This window comes from Bos taurus, chromosome 3 (assembly GCF_002263795.3).
Source record: "Bos taurus isolate L1 Dominette 01449 registration number 42190680 breed Hereford chromosome 3, ARS-UCD2.0, whole genome shotgun sequence".
Classification (NCBI taxonomy): Eukaryota; Metazoa; Chordata; class Mammalia; order Artiodactyla; family Bovidae; genus Bos; species Bos taurus.
Genome location: NC_037330.1, coordinates 94,987,840 through 95,004,335, shown reverse-complemented (window position 1 = coordinate 95,004,335; position 16,496 = coordinate 94,987,840). Strand labels below are relative to the sequence as shown.

Genomic DNA, 16,496 nt, shown 5'->3' with positions numbered 1-16,496 from the left:
CACTTTAAGGGGCCAGAAGGATAAGTGTTGAAAAGAGCTTCTACTCAGCTCCATCTGATTGTTGCCTTGTGAAAATGAGGCCCAATATTGCCAGATTTTTTAAGTAAGAAGCCAGAAACCAGATTTATTTGTGAAGTCTCCCCATTTTTAAATGTTTGTTAACTTATTCTGAAAATTTTAAAACATTAGGTTGTCTAAATAAAACATGCTTGGGCCATATAGCTTCTGACTGAAACTTTCTGCCCTGCCCAAGAATTCAAGCAACAAAGTATTTTACTGAAATAGATGTTGCATGATCTCTGAAGTATATAAGTTTTATTACTGAAATATAGCTTTTCTCTTAACTGAAAAATCTAAAACATACATAAACAGGCTAAGAATAAGCATTCTAAGAAAAATGCTATTAGTAAATAAATGTACTTTGAAGTATAGAAGATTTTTTATCTTTCATAAATCATTCCCAGTGGTTTCAGTTTGGCGTATAGCAGACTAGTGTCTGAGAAACTTCACCTGCGAAATTTCTTGGCTTTGGCACAGAAAGGGCTCCCTTTCCTTCAGGCCTCGAGATCACCATTCCTTGGTAGTGGGAATTGATGTTTTTTCCTACAAATGGACTCAAGATTATCTCACTAAAAACACATGTTTGATTGTTTTTTTCAATTGCAGAATTACAAAGGGGCTGTAAGAAGTAAGGTACTGGGATTGTGTGAAACCTGTGTTTAGCCCTCAGAAATCTCGAAGCCTGAGGTCCAGATCCTCTTTTGGGTCCTTCCAGCCCTGGAAGCTGAGACCTCGCTGAAGTCTTAACAGTGATTTACATACAGGTGGTTGGTTGGTGGTTTTTTTTCCCCAAAGCCAACTTTGATTCCATCAGTGTATTTCTAAGGAAAATGTAAACTGTTCATACATTCTCTTAACATCACAGTGAAAAACAAGTACCCGTATGTGTGACAGGGCAGGCAGGGAGCTCCACCTGCTCCGGCCTTGACAGAAGCCCTTGGCCGCACTGGTGAACATGCTGGCTTCACTTCTGCACAGACACCTATGTCGTGCTGTCCCACTGGAGCACCGGTGGACCCCAAAGGCAGGGCAGGGGGAGGGGTTCTTTTTGAAATGTTTCCAGGAGCTCTGTCCAGCTGATTCTGTCTTCCAGCCTGGGACTGCTGCACAAAACTACAAGGACACTGATGAGACCATAGATCTGTTGCCCTTTTCTAGGGAAGACTTGGCTTGGAGTGTGGCTGCCTGGATTCGAAAATGTGTCCTTGACTCCATGGAATAATTCTTATAGTTTTGCCTGGAAGAGACCAGAGAATCAGACATGTGAAGCTGCTCCAGGTTGTGATTTTTCCCTTAGTCTGAGCTGTGGGAACCCACTAGCCAAGGAATGTTTTTAAAGGCTGATCCCTATCTCTGTTTAAAGAAAGAGTTGGGCTTAAATTTAATAGGGATTACCTGTTATCTTGCCTTCTGGAACCACTCTTGGTCCTTTGGGGCCCAGTATGAAGGAATGATTTCAAGATCCATGGGCTAGAAGGCAGGAGACCTGCACCTTCACACCAGCCCTGCAGCTTGCAGTGTGACCCTGGATAACTCAGTCATTGAGTCTGGGATTTCAATTCCTCTTTGGTAAATTAGGGAAGAAGCCTCCCTATACCAGGTGAGAACTGGGTTCCCCCGGGACACGGGCCCAGCCTCTGGGCTGCCTACACTGCCTTTGCCAGCACCCTCTCACACTGCTGCCTGGCACCTCTGCCTCCCCAGAGCTCATGGGGAACAAAGGCCAGACCAAGGCAAATCAAGCCTTACTTGGCAGTTTCCAAGAGTTTGACAGCCTCTTCATTTCTGCCTTGCTCCATAAACAGCAGGGCCAGCTCCAGCAGGGCATTTGGGATCAAGTAGTGGTCATATTTAATCCTCTTTTCACTGTAGGACAGAAGAAAACACGGCTTACAGGCTCTTCTCTTGAGACATCCTTTGGGCACGTCCGTCAGACTCCTCCTGAGCGTCTCCCAAATGGAAGGATCCAATTCATGGTCTCATGGGGTTTTCTGACCTGAATTCCAACTTGGAAGGTTCCCACTATTTAGCCCTAGAAAGACTTAAGAACCACAGCAAAGCCTTCCAGTCCTCTGCACCTGGGCCCTGAGTCCCTGACAACCTATGGTTCACGTCATGTCCTAGGCCCACCTCCACCTCAGTCCCCAACCCCACACCCCCCCACTGCTGCCCTTTATTTCATCTGCAACCCTTTCCCTCTAGGACTTCACCTAAGCAGGGAAGGACTGACCGCTGTCACCTGACCTCAAGTCTTTCCTGTGTCCAGGCATTAGCACATGCTCTACCTACTCCACTTAAAACTCCTCTTTCCTTGCTTTCTCTGCCTGATAAACTTGCCAACTGAAGTGGCGTTACTGGAAAGCCTTTCCTGGCGTCTAGCATTATGTTTAGGTCCTTCCTCCTGGCACCTGCTGGCCTCTCTGCTTTCCTCTGGCACAGCCCTCACCATACCAGATTAAGTTACCTATAGCTGTCTCTCTAATATCTGTACTCCCCAAGGATAGAGAGTCTCAGTTACAAACTCCAGGGGGCACCATTCACAGGAAACACTGCAGATAGGCTCCTGTCGCTGGGCATTCTGGTGGCCCTGGAGGACAAGGTCTGAATGATCTGGGCCTAGAAGGGTCCTGGCACAAAACAGAAGCTAGTACATGTGAAGCGAGTAGGAGCAGGCCAGAGTCAGGCACTGTGCATGCGTGCGTATGGGAAGAGAAACCCAGAAAATGCCACCCTGGAGCCCCGGGCCCAGCAGTAGGCCATCTGGAGTGACAGCAGCCACAGAGGCACTTACTTGGCAGAGATGATCCTGAAATTCTCCTCAGCCTCCTGGACACGGCCCAGATATTTCAGACACAGGCCTTTCAGCAGCTTCACCAAGCACTCGTCATCCACTGAGTACTCATTCTCTGAGAATAGGGGAGTGAGGGAAGACAGCTTTGTTCATTTTCTCAACACTCATGGAGCCCCTACTCTGCTGGGCCCTGGGGACACAGAGATGGCTCACACATGGCCCCTGTCCGCAGGGAGCGCACATCTGGGGAGGAAAGACAGATACTGAGACGATGACAATGCGGTGAAATCAGGACTGACTGAAGGAAGCTCGGGGCTTGTGGAAGCCCAGCAGAGGCCCTGATGCTCCCTGGGGGACAAGGGACAGCTTCTTGGAGGAGCTGTTACTGAAACTCAGCCTAGAAAGGCAGAGGACAATTACCAGGGCAGAGAAGTGAGGAAGGACATTTTAGGTAGAGGGAAACTTCAGCTGTAAAGACCTGTGGTCAGACCCAGCCTGGCCAGTTCAAGGGCCTGGGGTAGTCACCTGGGCCCTTTTCCAGCATCTCTTCAGCCTTGATGATAATCTCAAGGATCCCATCTGTGAGTTCCGGCTGCTTCCCAATCACAGCGTAGCCATTCCAAATGTACATCATTTCCTAGGGGCAGGGGAGCAAATCAGTCCTAGGTTTCCTCCCCAGTGGGGCCTCAAGCTTCTCCGTCTATAAAATGTGTAGCTCAGATGAGGATCACTAAAGGCCCTTCTAGCTCTAATCTTCCATGGTAAGTCTCAGCCCAGCTTTTGAAGCTGTAAGGCTTGAGGGAGTGATGGAGATTCTTATCTCTTACTTACGATTGAGATCTCTCCTTACCCCTGTGAGAATTTAAGATGGACCCGTATTCTCACTCTTTTCATATAGTTTTCAATTACGTTTCTGTTCCTGGGTCCCAGGGCACTAGTCTGCACTCTCCCCATCTCTCTGTCCAAATTCCCCATCCTTTGAGAAAAAGGTCATGCCCCTACTCTAAGGAGTTGTCTTCCTTGCTCCAGCTAACGGCCTCCTGTATTGGAAGAGTCATAGTTGACGTAAGCTCTTCAGGGGCTTAAGACCAAGTTACCTTCTCTCCTATTTCACTAAGGCAGTGGGCCTGAGTTTTCATCTATGAAACATGATTTCTTTCTTTGCCTTAACTGCCAGGAAGCTCAGAATACTAAATTTTCATTCTAGTAACTCTAATCTAGTTAGCCGAGATTAGCATTTCCTAAACTATCAGACCAAGCAATGGACATGACAGTGATTTGTATACATAAAGTTCTAGAAAGACTTTTTATAGTTTTTTTTATGTTCTAGGCAGGGACTTTAAGTTTTGACAAGTACTTATTAAATCATTACATGGTCTAAAAGAGTTCTGTGGCTAAATAACGGGGATAAACTGCATCTTCAAGCTTCTTCTCGGAGACCTACCATGCAGATGAGCATATAAAGGCTCCAAGAAGGTCTACAGTATGTAAACTTTGTTCAGGCCGGTCTTTCCCAAATGTATTTAATCACAGAAATAATCTTATGCACACATAGCATCTTGCAGGTTACAGTTTTGGAAATTCTCCCCTAAATATCCGGTTAGCTGCTTTCCCTGCCCCTCCTTACAACATATGCCCCAATTTGATGACAGCTTTATTGTATATTTTGAATTGTAAAATAGTTCAAAATTTATTTAAAGATATTCAGGATATAAGCTCAAAATAAATTCTACATAAATACTGAACTTGTTAATTTCTGTAGTGTTTAATAAGTTTTTATCAGCAGACTTTCATACCTGCTCTATGAAATGGGCAAGGTAGATATTTACATTAAGGGGAAGGGGACCTTGTATGCAAGTCACACAATTAGTGAGCAGCATAGCCAGGTCTCTGAAGCAGCACCCTTCCTACCTTTCTGGCTGCCTTATTATTTGAATAACAAGGACTCTTTAACAAACTAGAACTTGCTCTGATGCCTGCTCAGATCATGCATGGAATTAGCATCATAATTGTGATTCAGAAAGTTATGATGGGCTCCGGAACCAGACTGCCTGGGTTCAGATTCTAACTCATCAGCTATGGGACTTGGACAAGTTATTTCATCTTTCTACTTATATCTTATCTATATTTTAGCTTCCTACGTATCTATTAGGCCTTTTTATCCCCTTCTGTAAAATGGAGATGCCACCAGCACCTAAGAGGGTTCTTGTGAAGATCAGATAAGGCAATAGGCAATGGGTGTAACGAGCCTTGAACACAGCATGTGCCCAGTAGCAATGCCAGCAATTACTGTTATTTCAAAGTTGACTGTAACAGGGGTCCCAGCCTCAGAAAAGCTCGGGGCAGTGATGGGGGAACAGTATAAACAATATTAAAATCATGTGACAAGACAGAAACAGACAGGATGGCAACACAAACAGCTGAGCGATGCCTATCTAGGAGAGCTGCGCTCTCTGCTTTCAGGCATCTGCAGCCTGCTCACCTGTCTGCCCAACCCCATCCCTAGTAGACCAGTGCTTTCTCAGAGGTTGAGGTAGGCTCAAACTCATGTGTCCCTCACCCAGGGCCAGGTGATTTGTAAAATCATCTCCAGGCCCTGGGGTCATGAAGGTCTCTGTCCTGCATCCACACCCTCCAGGGTCACTGGCTATATCCCTGACCCTCAGCTAATCCCCACAATCCCAAATGAGTTCAGGACCAGTCAAGACCCTCCTACCCACCAGAGCAGGGACGGGCAATGAGATAGGTTTAGGGGAGAGGTAGCGTCTGGACTTCCGGATGGCAAACTTCTCTGTGGGTAGAGATTTCCCAGCAATCTTGAGTTTCAGGCCTGGCACAGCTCTGTGGAAGAGATGAGGGTGGAGAGAGGGCAAGAAAATGCTAGAACCGAGAGTCCCCAACCTGCCCAGCCTCTGCTTGACCCCTCTCTGGGCCTCATCATCTATATGATGAGAGTGTTGGCTTCATAGCCTGAGGCTACAGCCTAATTTCATAGGCCCTATTGCAAGATCTGACCACTTCCTATGGCTAGGCAGGCTCCTCTGCACCAGTAGCTAGAGGTGAGAATGTACATGACCACCACCACTGCCCCTCAGGCCTGCTATGCCTTCCAGTTGTCCCTCTCTACTCCCAGCCCCCATTTCCTGAGGGCCCAGCAGAAGTCTGACCCTAGTTTCACAGAGGAGATTAAAACTCATAAAGGGAAGGACCTGCCCAAGACCACACAGCACAAACCTTTCATTAAGTCTGGCCATGTGAGTTGCAGCCTCCTCAGCTGTTTCCAAGGGTAGAGTAAAATGTGGTATGCAGCTGAGCAAGACTACATCTGGGGCCCCACCCCCCCAGCTCTGCCTTGCCCTGAATTTCTGCCACGATCATGGGGGTATGGCTGTGACCTGAGCCGTCCAGGCCCAGGAAACAGCTGGACCTAGTTGTGAGGTCCCCAGCAAACACCTCTGCCACGTATTCACTGTGGAACCTCTCTGGGCCTGCTTTCTCATCCCTAAAATGGAGACAATGATATGGAAAGGAGAAGTTGTTATCCCCAAACATGCGTCTTTGGCATAAGGGTTATTTTAGGCTGATTATTTTTAAGAAAACAGCAAACACATCAAATGCTCTGAAAATCTAGTAGAATTTAACCTTCTCGTAAGAGACATTTACAAGGAAAATGTCCATTTGTAAGGATGTCTTTCTCTAGACCAGGAAGAGGAGGAAGACTAATTCTCCAGAAACTTATCAATGAAGAAGGTGGAGACTAAAATCTGCATAACAACCATATACCCTCTCTTTTACCTGAAAACCTCCCACAACTGGCTCCCCATCCAACTACATCTTCTTTTTTGCTTTAGCTGGAGATGACATTTAAGGTAACAGCTTGGGCCATTTCAGAGGGTCAACTCAGTTTTCCTGGGTCCCTCCCATACAGAAGTTATTAAATTTTTGTTTGCTTTTCCATTAATCTTATTATGAGGGTCTCAGCCAAGAATCTAGAAGGATGGAGGAAAAATACCTCTTATTTCCCCACAGATTCTTACCTTCACAAATCTTCTAGAAGAGTTACATAAGATAAAGAAACTAAGTCACTCAGTAAATGACAGCACCCTGTGACTGTGACAGCCCAGGAAGCAATGGTTACACTCATTTCCATATCTGCACGTTGGGGCCAACCCTCACCATGACTGGGGAAAAGCCCGAGGCTCCCGCCTCAGGCCTGCCATGGCTGAGTCCTGCTCCAGGCCCTTCGCAGAAGGCAAACACAGCAGTGCAGGTAAGAATAAAAACAGCCACCATGTACTGGCTCCAGGCCCCACCGCAGACTCTTTAAATCTAGTCTCTATTTGATTTGCAAAACAACCCTGCAAAGCCGAGTTTGTTATTCCCATTTTACAGATGCTGAAAGGGTCCCAGATGACACAGGTAACAAATGGCAGAGGCCAGATTTAATCCTGCTTACGTGATTCCAACTCTGCTTTTCTGAGTGTATCAGGTTAACTCGGCAGAAGGAACCTCTCTGGACCTGTGTCCGCATCTGTACTACACTCTGGATCAAAGAGGCACAGTGGGAACGACGTTGACAAAACCACTTTTATGAAAGAAAACCTCTGAACAGATTCAAAGGGCTCTAACAGCAGCAGCAAGAGGAGGTGGGGGTGGGGGGAGGATTGGGGAGGGCTGGGGGTTCCGGGCCCTGGGGATGACAAGCCCCCATCTCCCTCTGCTCAGGGTGGCTGTGGGCAGAGCCTGGCTGAGACCTACAATGGAATGCAATGGCCGCACCCACCTAAACAACTCCACTTCGTCATCTCCGAACGGTTTGTAGTCCTCCTTCCCAAACATGCTGAGGTAGGCGGCCTTCATGTAGATATAGGTGGCCTGTGTGAGGCAGAGCAGCAGTCAGGTATAAGCAACCTGCCCTCCAAATCACAGTCCTGAACTGGCACACACACCTCACTGGAACCTCACTATTATCCCCAACCCCCAGGGGAGAAACTGGGTCAGGAAGCTGAAGCAACTTGAGTCTGTGACCTAGGAGTTAAATCCGTGATGGGCCATGTCTAAGCACCTGACCTCTCCACTTTGAAGCCACGGGGCAGACGGCAAGCAACTAGTGGTGCGCCAGGCAGAGCTGAGGACAGGATGGAGATACAAAGACGGGGCGGCAGGGGCTTCAGGGAAGATGCAAAGGGAAGCAGCCACTTCACACTGAGCCCTTGAAAGCCAACGGGAAGATTCACGGAAACAGAAAAAGGACCTTCCAGGCAAAAGGAACGTCCTGATCAAAGGGAGGGCAGAGACGTGTGTAAGTGGGGTACAAATGGGTGGGTAGCATAAAGCATGGAATACACAAGAAGTGTGAGGCCAGGAGGGGCAGGGACCCGGGTTGTGGCTCATCTCAGGGTCCCTTGGTGAGACTGCTTGCTGTGTACCAGGCACTTTACATATATCCCAAAGACAATGCCAGAAAGGAATCTGTACCCTACCTCTGCTTCCTGGGGCCGCAGGGCTGCTAGGGGCAGAGCTGGGAGGGACCCCAGGTGTGTGTGGCTTCAAGGGATCCACTGACAAGAAAGGGGTGGTTTGCAGAGCCCCAACCTCACCCCCATCTCAGAGATGTATCCCTGAAAGCCGCTCCCCTTTGCCTGAAGTTCAACGCCGGAGGAGCCTGGCTCTGTGCTGCCCTCCAGTGGTCAAGTATTGAACCACAGCTAGACCCCCTGGGGCTGCTACCCAGCAGAGTATAGTGGGTAGAGGAGGGAAGGGAGCCGGACATCCTGGAGTCTAGTCCTAGGAGAAGGTGGAAAGCAATCTCCACCTGGGAGCCCCACCCATGCTGAAACCCAGGGCTGCTCCCAGTTCCAGCCTGCCCTCGGCACCTCAGCCTGCCCTTCACAACGTGAGGAAAACCTGGTCTTTGCGGGTGTGCTAAGAAGATGCTCCCCTCAGTGAAATCTGTCCCCCATCCCCTCTTTAACCTCCTGGTGTCACCTGTGCCTTCTCCCTCCGCCTGGCCCCAGTACCGAGCCACCAAGCCCTCAGGACTTTACTACCCACAGAGCTCTTGAATCCCACTGGCCTGGCCCTATCACACCACACCGTCTCCCCGCTCCAGGCCTTGCCCTAGTCCATGTGGTCTCCTCACTGATGTCCTGCTCCCACTCCTGCCCCCCACCAGCCATTCTCCACACCACTGCCATGCGGACATTTTAGAATAAGGTCACAGCAGTCCCTCTTTGACTCATGATACCCCGTTACACTTAGGGAAAAGGCCCACATTCCCTGTCATGGCCTGCGAGGCCCGATGCAGCTTCCCTCAATTTCTCCTCCAGCTTCGCCACTGGTGCCCCCTCGCTCTAGCCACACTGGCCTCTGGGCTGTTTCCAGAATATACCAACTCATGGCTTCAGCTTCCTTCTACACCTGTCCTAACATCTACCAGGCCTGGAACATTCTTCACGGAGATGTCAGCCTGGCTTGCTCCTTCACTCCATTCTGGTGTCTTCTCAGGCAGGCCCCTCCTGACCACACTGTTCTCCACATCCTGCACCCGCACCTTGCCCAGTTTTTCATTGCACTTAAGCAGAACCTGACATTATCTCACACTGCACATCATCTATGTTTCTTGTCTCTCTCCCCACTAGAACATGAGCCTCGAGGTCTTTGCTTTGTTCAGTTGTAGATGACCTGCCCTAGAATAGGACTGGCATGTGAGGGTGCCCAGTGACTGCAGGACAGATGTCTAAAAGCACAAATACAAGCCACAAGCAACAAGGGCTCCCCCACTGTCAGGCTAAAGCCCAAACAGCCACTCAGGGCCCTGGAGACTGGCTTCTCTGGCTCCTCCTCCGGGCCACTCTTCCCCATCACTCCCTAAACTCACCTCAGGCCCCTGCTTGTGCTGTCCCTCTGCCTGGGACCCCACTGTCCCTACGTTGCCAGGCACATCTGTGGGCTTCCTGTCAGAGCTTCTTCCCCAACCCTGTCCCCAACCCGGACTGAGTCAACAGGAATTAGGACAGATGCAGTGACCTAGCATGGTGAGAGCCATGGGCATCCAAGTTCCTAAGGGATGTTATGGGGCCATGCTGATGGAGAGCCACAGCCACCCTGCCTGAGGGGGAGTCCTGTCTCCCAAAGTTACCTGTTTGCCTATTGATTCCACGTATTTATTCTGCTGGATTATTCTACTAGCTTCTGTGCAGGCAGACAGTCCTTGTCCCAAAGAAGCTTCCAGTGTGTGGCTTAGAGGGGGAAGATCCCTCCACGGCCCCCCTGCACTTCCATCCACAAGCCCTTCACCTGGTTAAACAGGGCCTCCTGGCAGCCCCCTGGCTCCCCAGCCTGTGCCCTGAAGTTCTCCTGGCCTGGTGTGTCCTTCTGCCACCATAACTCCTCGTCCTTCGAGACTTTCAGTTCAGACATCTTTTCCAGAAGCCTTCCTTGTCCTCTTGGCTGGGCTAGTCAGGGCTGCCTCTGAGGCCCCCTCGACCCCCGCATTGCGGCACTGAGCACACAGTTGTCACCGCCTGGTTTCTGGCTGCAAGCACTAGGGCCGAGGCCCACAGGGGTGAGCCAGCCTAGCCCGCCAGACTGAGCAGAGGCCCACGGGGTGAGCCAGCCTAGCACAGGCAGACACTGAGCAGAGGGGCTGGCACGCAGGGCAGTGGCCACGGGCCAACTCCCTAGAGCTAGAAGCTGGTGGACTTCAGTAGCCAAGCGCTGGAAATTAGGGATGAATGAGGCCCGAGAACTCGAGGTGCCACAACCTCTACCTTTCACAGGAAACCCTTTTGAGAAAAGCATTGCAGAGAGAGGGGGGCTGACCACCCCAAAGCCACAGAGCTGAAGACTGAGCCAACTCACAGCCAGACTTGCTGACATGTGGGAGGCCTGGCCCTCCCTCTGTTCCTCACAGAAGCTGTGTGGCCACCTCAGGTCTCTTCTTCCCTGGTAGAAGGCCCAGCTGCCTGCCCCACTTCACAAGCAGGCTTCTGCTGCTGCTGCTGCTAAGAAGGCTTCTAGATCACTTTAATTTAAAAAGGTTCCCGGAGGCTTTGTTGGGAGGGGGAGGGATGAGGGATGAATGCTGGCCCACAGGGGCTGGGCCTGAGGAAGTGCCTTCAACAGCAAGGTGGCCTTAGGGCAAGCTGGGCCTACTCAGGGGAACTGAGGAGCAAGGGAAAAGCAGAGGCCTTGGAGCCACACAAAACTGTCTTCAGACCCTGTGTGTGTCACCAACTGCTGTGTGGCCCAGGGAAGTCTCTCACCTTCTCTTAGCCTCAGTGTCTCTCATGTGCCTGATGGAGATAACATCTACCTTCCTGGGTGTAATGTGGAGGAAAGGACAAGCGCTGGGCACACAGTCAGAGCTCAGAGAAAGCCCACTCCTCCTCCCAGCCCTGCCTGCCCTGAGCCAGTGAAAGTGAAAGTCACTCTGTTGTGCCCAACTCTCTGTGACTCAATGGACTGTAGTCCACGAAGCTCCTCTGTCCGTGGAATTCTCCAGGCAAGAATACTGGAGTGGGTTGGCATTCCCTACTCTAGGGGATCTTCCCAACCCAGTAATCGAATCCATGTCTCCTGCACTGCAGGCAGATTCTTTACCATCTGAGCCACCAGGGAAGCCAGCCCTGAGCCAGAGAGTCCCTTTCAGCCTGGGCCCTAGGCAGGGTGACTGAATAGGGACTTCCATGCAAAGGTGGGGGAAAGATGAGAAAATCAGGGTCACTGAGACATACGTGCTATGGATTTCACAATAGTGGATGCTCTCTGATGATCTAAATGATTCTAAGACTCTTATCTGTGTTATCATTACTCTATGATGATAATGGCTCATACTTGTTTCACCACTTACCATGATAATACTTTGGCCACCTGATATGAAGAACTAACCCATTGGGAAAGACCCTGATGCTGGGAAAGATTGAAGGCAGGAGACGGGGATGACAGAGGATGAGATGGTTGGATGGCATCACCAACTCGATGGACATGAGTTTGAGCAAGCTACCAGGAGTTGGTAGTGATGAACAGGGAAGCCTGGCGTGCTGCAGTCCATGGGGTTGCAAAGAGTCCGACACAACTGAGCAACTGAACTGAATTGAACCATGATAAACATTTATGCTGAGCATCTGTTTTGTTTCGCCTCCATGGCATCTCCTTAATGCTCACTCCCAACAACACTTATTCTGGGGCATCAACTCATTTTTCTTTGGGGGAATCACCCCTCTCCTACTTCTAATCCATGAGGGGTCTTCCCACTCCTGTTTCCAGGCACTGGCCTGTGATCTATGCAGACCAATGAGGCTCTGTCATGGGACTTTGGTTGAAACCAAATGGGAGAGGCAGCCCATAGCCACCCTGCTGGCACATCAAGAGAACCTGCCTGTACAATGAAGAAGTCACAGAGAAGAGCATAGTCCCAGCTGGAAAAAATAAGCCCAAATGACTTAGAATTCCTGGAGTCAGCCCAACCTGAAATCAGATGTGCCTGGAATTTTCAGTTATATGAACCAATAAGCCTTTGTGTTTACACCTGCGTAGTCATGTAACATGTCCACTAGCTCCATGTGACTTTTTACATTTAAATTAAAATAGAATAAAATTGAAAACATCCAGTTTCCCAGTTGCAGTAGGCACATTTCAAGAGCTTGGCGTGCACATGTGACTGGGGGCTCCCACACTGGACAGCACAGAACATTTTCACTGTAACAGAAAGTTCTGTTGGGCAACACTCACGCAGACCACGTGAGTGACACTTCTGTCCCTTGTGGCTAAAAATCTCGATACCTTGTAGTTCTAAAGGTCACCTGTTTCCCGTGGTCTTTAGTTCCTTCCAACCCTGAGGTCTAGTAGAATTTGTGGTTTTGCTTAAACTATAGCTGAGATCTCTGTGTTCAGTTAGGGGTTTGGTCCCGGTCTGGGGGCTCATGGCCAGTCTAGGCTGGTCTTCTGGTCTCCCTGTTCCCCCAACATGTGGTGTCAGCCCACCTTGGACCAGGAGTTCTCCTTGCTGAGCAGGTCTGCGTAGAAGTAGGCCATCTTCCACTGGGCCTTGTAGGTGAAGCACCACATCAGCTCCCAGTAGCACATGTGGTGGAACTGCTTCCAGTGCTGCTGGGCCTCACAGCACTCCTCGAACCGCTGGATGGCCTGTGGGTACCCAGCACTGAGCCTCTGCCAGTATCCCGCAGCCCCAGCCGTCCGCCCCAACCCCCCGCCACACCCTCCATCCCTGCCCAGCTCCACAGCAGCCCCAGCCCCATGCCAGCCTCAGGAGCAGGGCGAGCAGCAGCATCGGGGAGACAGCGGGTGTGGCCTCCAGTCCCAGTTCTATCCTCAAAGTCTTACATGACCTTGGGCCCAGTTACCAACCCTCCTAGGGACTCTAGTCTTTCGGCACAAAGCGAAAGGGTGCGGGACAGAGCTATAACAGAGGCATAATAGGCAGTGGGAAGTGTTAAAGTGATATAATGATGTCTCTGCCTCAGAGCAAACTCCAAAGGTTCCGGCAGCTTCCACAGAGTGACCCGGCCCGGGGCGTCTGTCCTTCGGCCTGAGGAACCACAGCCAGGACCAGCAGGAAGCACCAGAACTCCGAGAGTCACGGAGTCTGTCCTGGGCCTTGGCTTAGTGCTGGGGATTCTGCCAGGGTGGTAAGCCTCCCCTCTCTCACCCCTTCCACGGTTCCCTCCCACCTTGGAGCCCAGATCCTTAGTCAGGCCGTCCAGGCGCCTGCTTCGCCCCTGGCAGCAGGCTCCAGCCTGTCACCCTGCCCTGGACAGTGGACCCTCTCGCCTCTCTGCCTTACTCAAGGGCACTGTATCCCTCCTTCTCCCTGCCAATCCCACTCACCAGCACTGCCACCTCCTCCCTCGCCCTCCCAGACTCTCGAGTCGTTGGCAGCGCCTCTCCTGGGCCTGCTCCCTTCGTGGGTCTTCTCTCAGCCCCTCCTCCCAGTCTGCCTGTCTCCTGTCTGTGTGTCTGCTGTCCTGGAAGACCTGAGGGGCCTCCAGCACTGGCTCAGACTCCTGTTACTTACCGCATCAACATTGCCTTTAATGACTTCAATCCGCCCCGCAAAGAACAGGAAGATGGCGCCCTACAATGACACGTATCTGGGTTTGTGGGGGTCCACAGGGCACATGTGGGCTGCGGGTGTCTGCCAGGAGGTAAGGCTCACCTTAGGGTATCGCTTCAGGTAGGGTCTCAAGAGCTTCTCTGCCTCCTCGATGTTGACGTTCCCGGTGCCTGAAGGGGGTGGGGGGGCAACAGGACTCGTGACCATCCTCCCTGGTGGTCCTCCCAGCAACCTGCCAGGGGCTTCTCAGGGCCTCCATTTCTGCTCTGTGAAATGTGGATGCTAACTCTTCTGTCTCCAGGGTGATGTGGGGACTGAATAAGACACTAGGGCTGACAGCATCCTCATGCCCTCTACAAGGTGGGCAGGACCCACCTCCATTTCACAGATGAGAACATCGAGTCTGGAACCCAGTCACACTGTAAAGAAGTGAGTGTCCAGGCCCCTGGACAGTTGCGGTTCTACTGTTTCTGGTTTCAGGGCCCCCTCCCCAATCCTGGGGGCCCAGCAGCCCCTTGCCCTCTCACCCCTGCCCTAAGAGGCAGTCAAAGCCCAGAGGCCCTGGCGCTCACTGTGGGGGGCGCTCCTACCAAGCACGAAGGTGAGGAAGGTGTGGTAGCAGAGCAGCAGCATGACACAGAGCACGGCACGGAAACTGTGCCCCGACGCCCCCTCCTCCAGCTGCAGCAGCCCGTAGTCCTGGGGGAAAGACGGGGACAGCTGAGGCAGCCAGGCCTGAGCGCCCCCCGCTCCAGCCCAGGACCTGGGGCAGGGGAGGGGCAGGGAGGTCCCTGGACAGCTGTGAGGGCGCCACTGCTGCGGAAGGGGCCAGAGATCGCTGGGCTCCGAGCCTGGAGCCCTGGAGGCCGCGCAACCAGGAACGAGAGGCCGTCCCTCTCAGCACCTCAGCCATCTTGCTGGGGGCAGAGTACCCCACGGCCACAGCCAGGGCAAAGACAAGGACGTCCCCTACCTCCCTAATGGCCCCTCCCCGTTCCTCCTATAGTCGCCTGCTCAGTCCCCATGGTGGGCGCCAAGGCCGTGAGCAGCCCCAGGTCTGGTCGGGGAGTAGAAATGACAAGGAGGTAGATAATCCTAACCCAGGCTCAGGGCACAGACAGGGCCATAGCAACTGCAGGCCGGGAAGGCTGCCAGGAGGAGAAGGCTCCAGAGCCTGCCTGGGGAGGAGCAAGAAGCCAGACTATGCTTGTATCACCACCGGCAGTTTCTGCCCCACTGCCTATCCTAGAGTGTGTTCCTGATCTTTCTAACAGATACATCTGACTTGCCTCACCCCTGCTGCAAACCCTCCACAGCCCCCTTGACTTTGGGATAAAGATGAAGCCAGAGCTTGTGGGTGCAGGAGGTCCCTCTTGCTCCGGCCTTGCCACCCTCTCTTCCTGGCCAGGCCACCCTGTCCCACCTCTCAGACTTTCTCGTGTTCTTCCATCATCATCCTGAGATCCTACTCGGGACCCAAGGGCCTTCTTATAAAAAAAAAAAAAAACAAAAAAAAAAACACCTGAGGACTTTCAGAGCCTCTAACGAGTGTTTCCCTGGGCCCAGGCCATGGACCACAGAGGGCAGCCAAGCCTGTACGTGTCCTGGGACAGGTGAGAAGAAGCGCAGGGTCCCAGGTGAGGAGCGGCCCTTCCCAGTACTCGTCTGTCCTCAGGCTACAGGAGAAAGCCTCAGTGTGGTGCTGGAGCGTGCAGCATCACCCTGCTCTAAGCTGTCTTCCACACAAAGAGAAACAGGCTACACAATCTGGTGGACCAAGGAAGACTGCTTGGTCCTGTAGTATTTATTGTTACGATCATGCTCTTACCACGCCACATAATATGGGTTCTCTGTGTAGTAATGTTTCCTTTAAATAAATTTAAGTAAAAAAAAAAATAAGAACCACATTTGAGAAAAATAATATGTAAATAATAATATAGAGGTCTGTGCACATGGCAAAAAATCAGGAAAGGCTGGAGAAAGTCCAAGCTGGAGAAACACTGATTTGATCAGTGGAGAGGGCAGTCAGCAGTCTTTGTTCAGAGTCACAGGAAGAAGGGGATGAGGCTAGACAGACTCAGGGCTCCTGACTTACAGGTTAATGCTCCTTGTACCATTCTGGGTCTCCACCAGGGAGCCCTCCCTGATCTGCTACCTGGCACTCAGGGTCCTGCCCTCAGTAAAGCCTCTGGGTTCTTGAGTCCTCTGGTTTCCACCTCAAGGCCCAGTGCACAGCAGGGCTCCCCATGGGCATCTCCTAGATAAGAAAATGGTCCCAAGGGGAGGGACTTGCTCAAGGCTATCTGAGGGGAGAAGGACCAGGTTCCTAACACCTGCCAGACATAGAGATGATGACCCCAGGCCCCTAAAGGACCCCAGGAGCCGCTCTTCATACCCACCCTCACCCTAGAGCCTCTCCACCCTGAGAAGAGCCTGACAGCAATCACTGGTCCCATTTGCAGGAGAGCAGACTGAGGCCTAGAGAGGCCTGGGCCTTGTCCAGGGTCTCACACCGAGGGGGGCGCTGAGCCAGGGCTGGCGCTAAGGCCCCACAGCCCCTCAGCCACA

The 16,496-nt window shown here is 51.6% G+C and overlaps 1 protein-coding gene across 5 annotated transcripts in view; it reads right to left on the bottom strand.

The window, feature by feature from the left end:
• Positions 1-293: 293 nt before the first annotated feature.
• Positions 294-16,496, bottom strand: part of TTC39A (tetratricopeptide repeat domain 39A) — a 50,663-nt gene continuing 34,460 nt past the window's right edge. For all 5 annotated transcript variants that reach the window (XM_010803567.4, XM_002686362.7, XM_010803569.4 and 2 more), the window contains 10 exons: positions 14,519-14,627; positions 14,031-14,098; positions 13,890-13,949; positions 12,839-13,000; positions 7,635-7,726; positions 5,572-5,692; positions 3,377-3,488; positions 2,852-2,966; positions 1,810-1,926; positions 294-1,297 (listed from right to left, as the gene is read on the bottom strand). In XM_010803567.4, the coding sequence (XP_010801869.2) occupies positions 1,174-1,297; positions 1,810-1,926; positions 2,852-2,966; positions 3,377-3,488; positions 5,572-5,692; positions 7,635-7,726; positions 12,839-13,000; positions 13,890-13,949; positions 14,031-14,098; positions 14,519-14,627 (1,080 nt within the window). In that variant the 3' untranslated portion in view covers positions 294-1,173. The remainder of the gene's footprint in view (positions 1,298-1,809; positions 1,927-2,851; positions 2,967-3,376; positions 3,489-5,571; positions 5,693-7,634; positions 7,727-12,838; positions 13,001-13,889; positions 13,950-14,030; positions 14,099-14,518; positions 14,628-16,496) is intronic.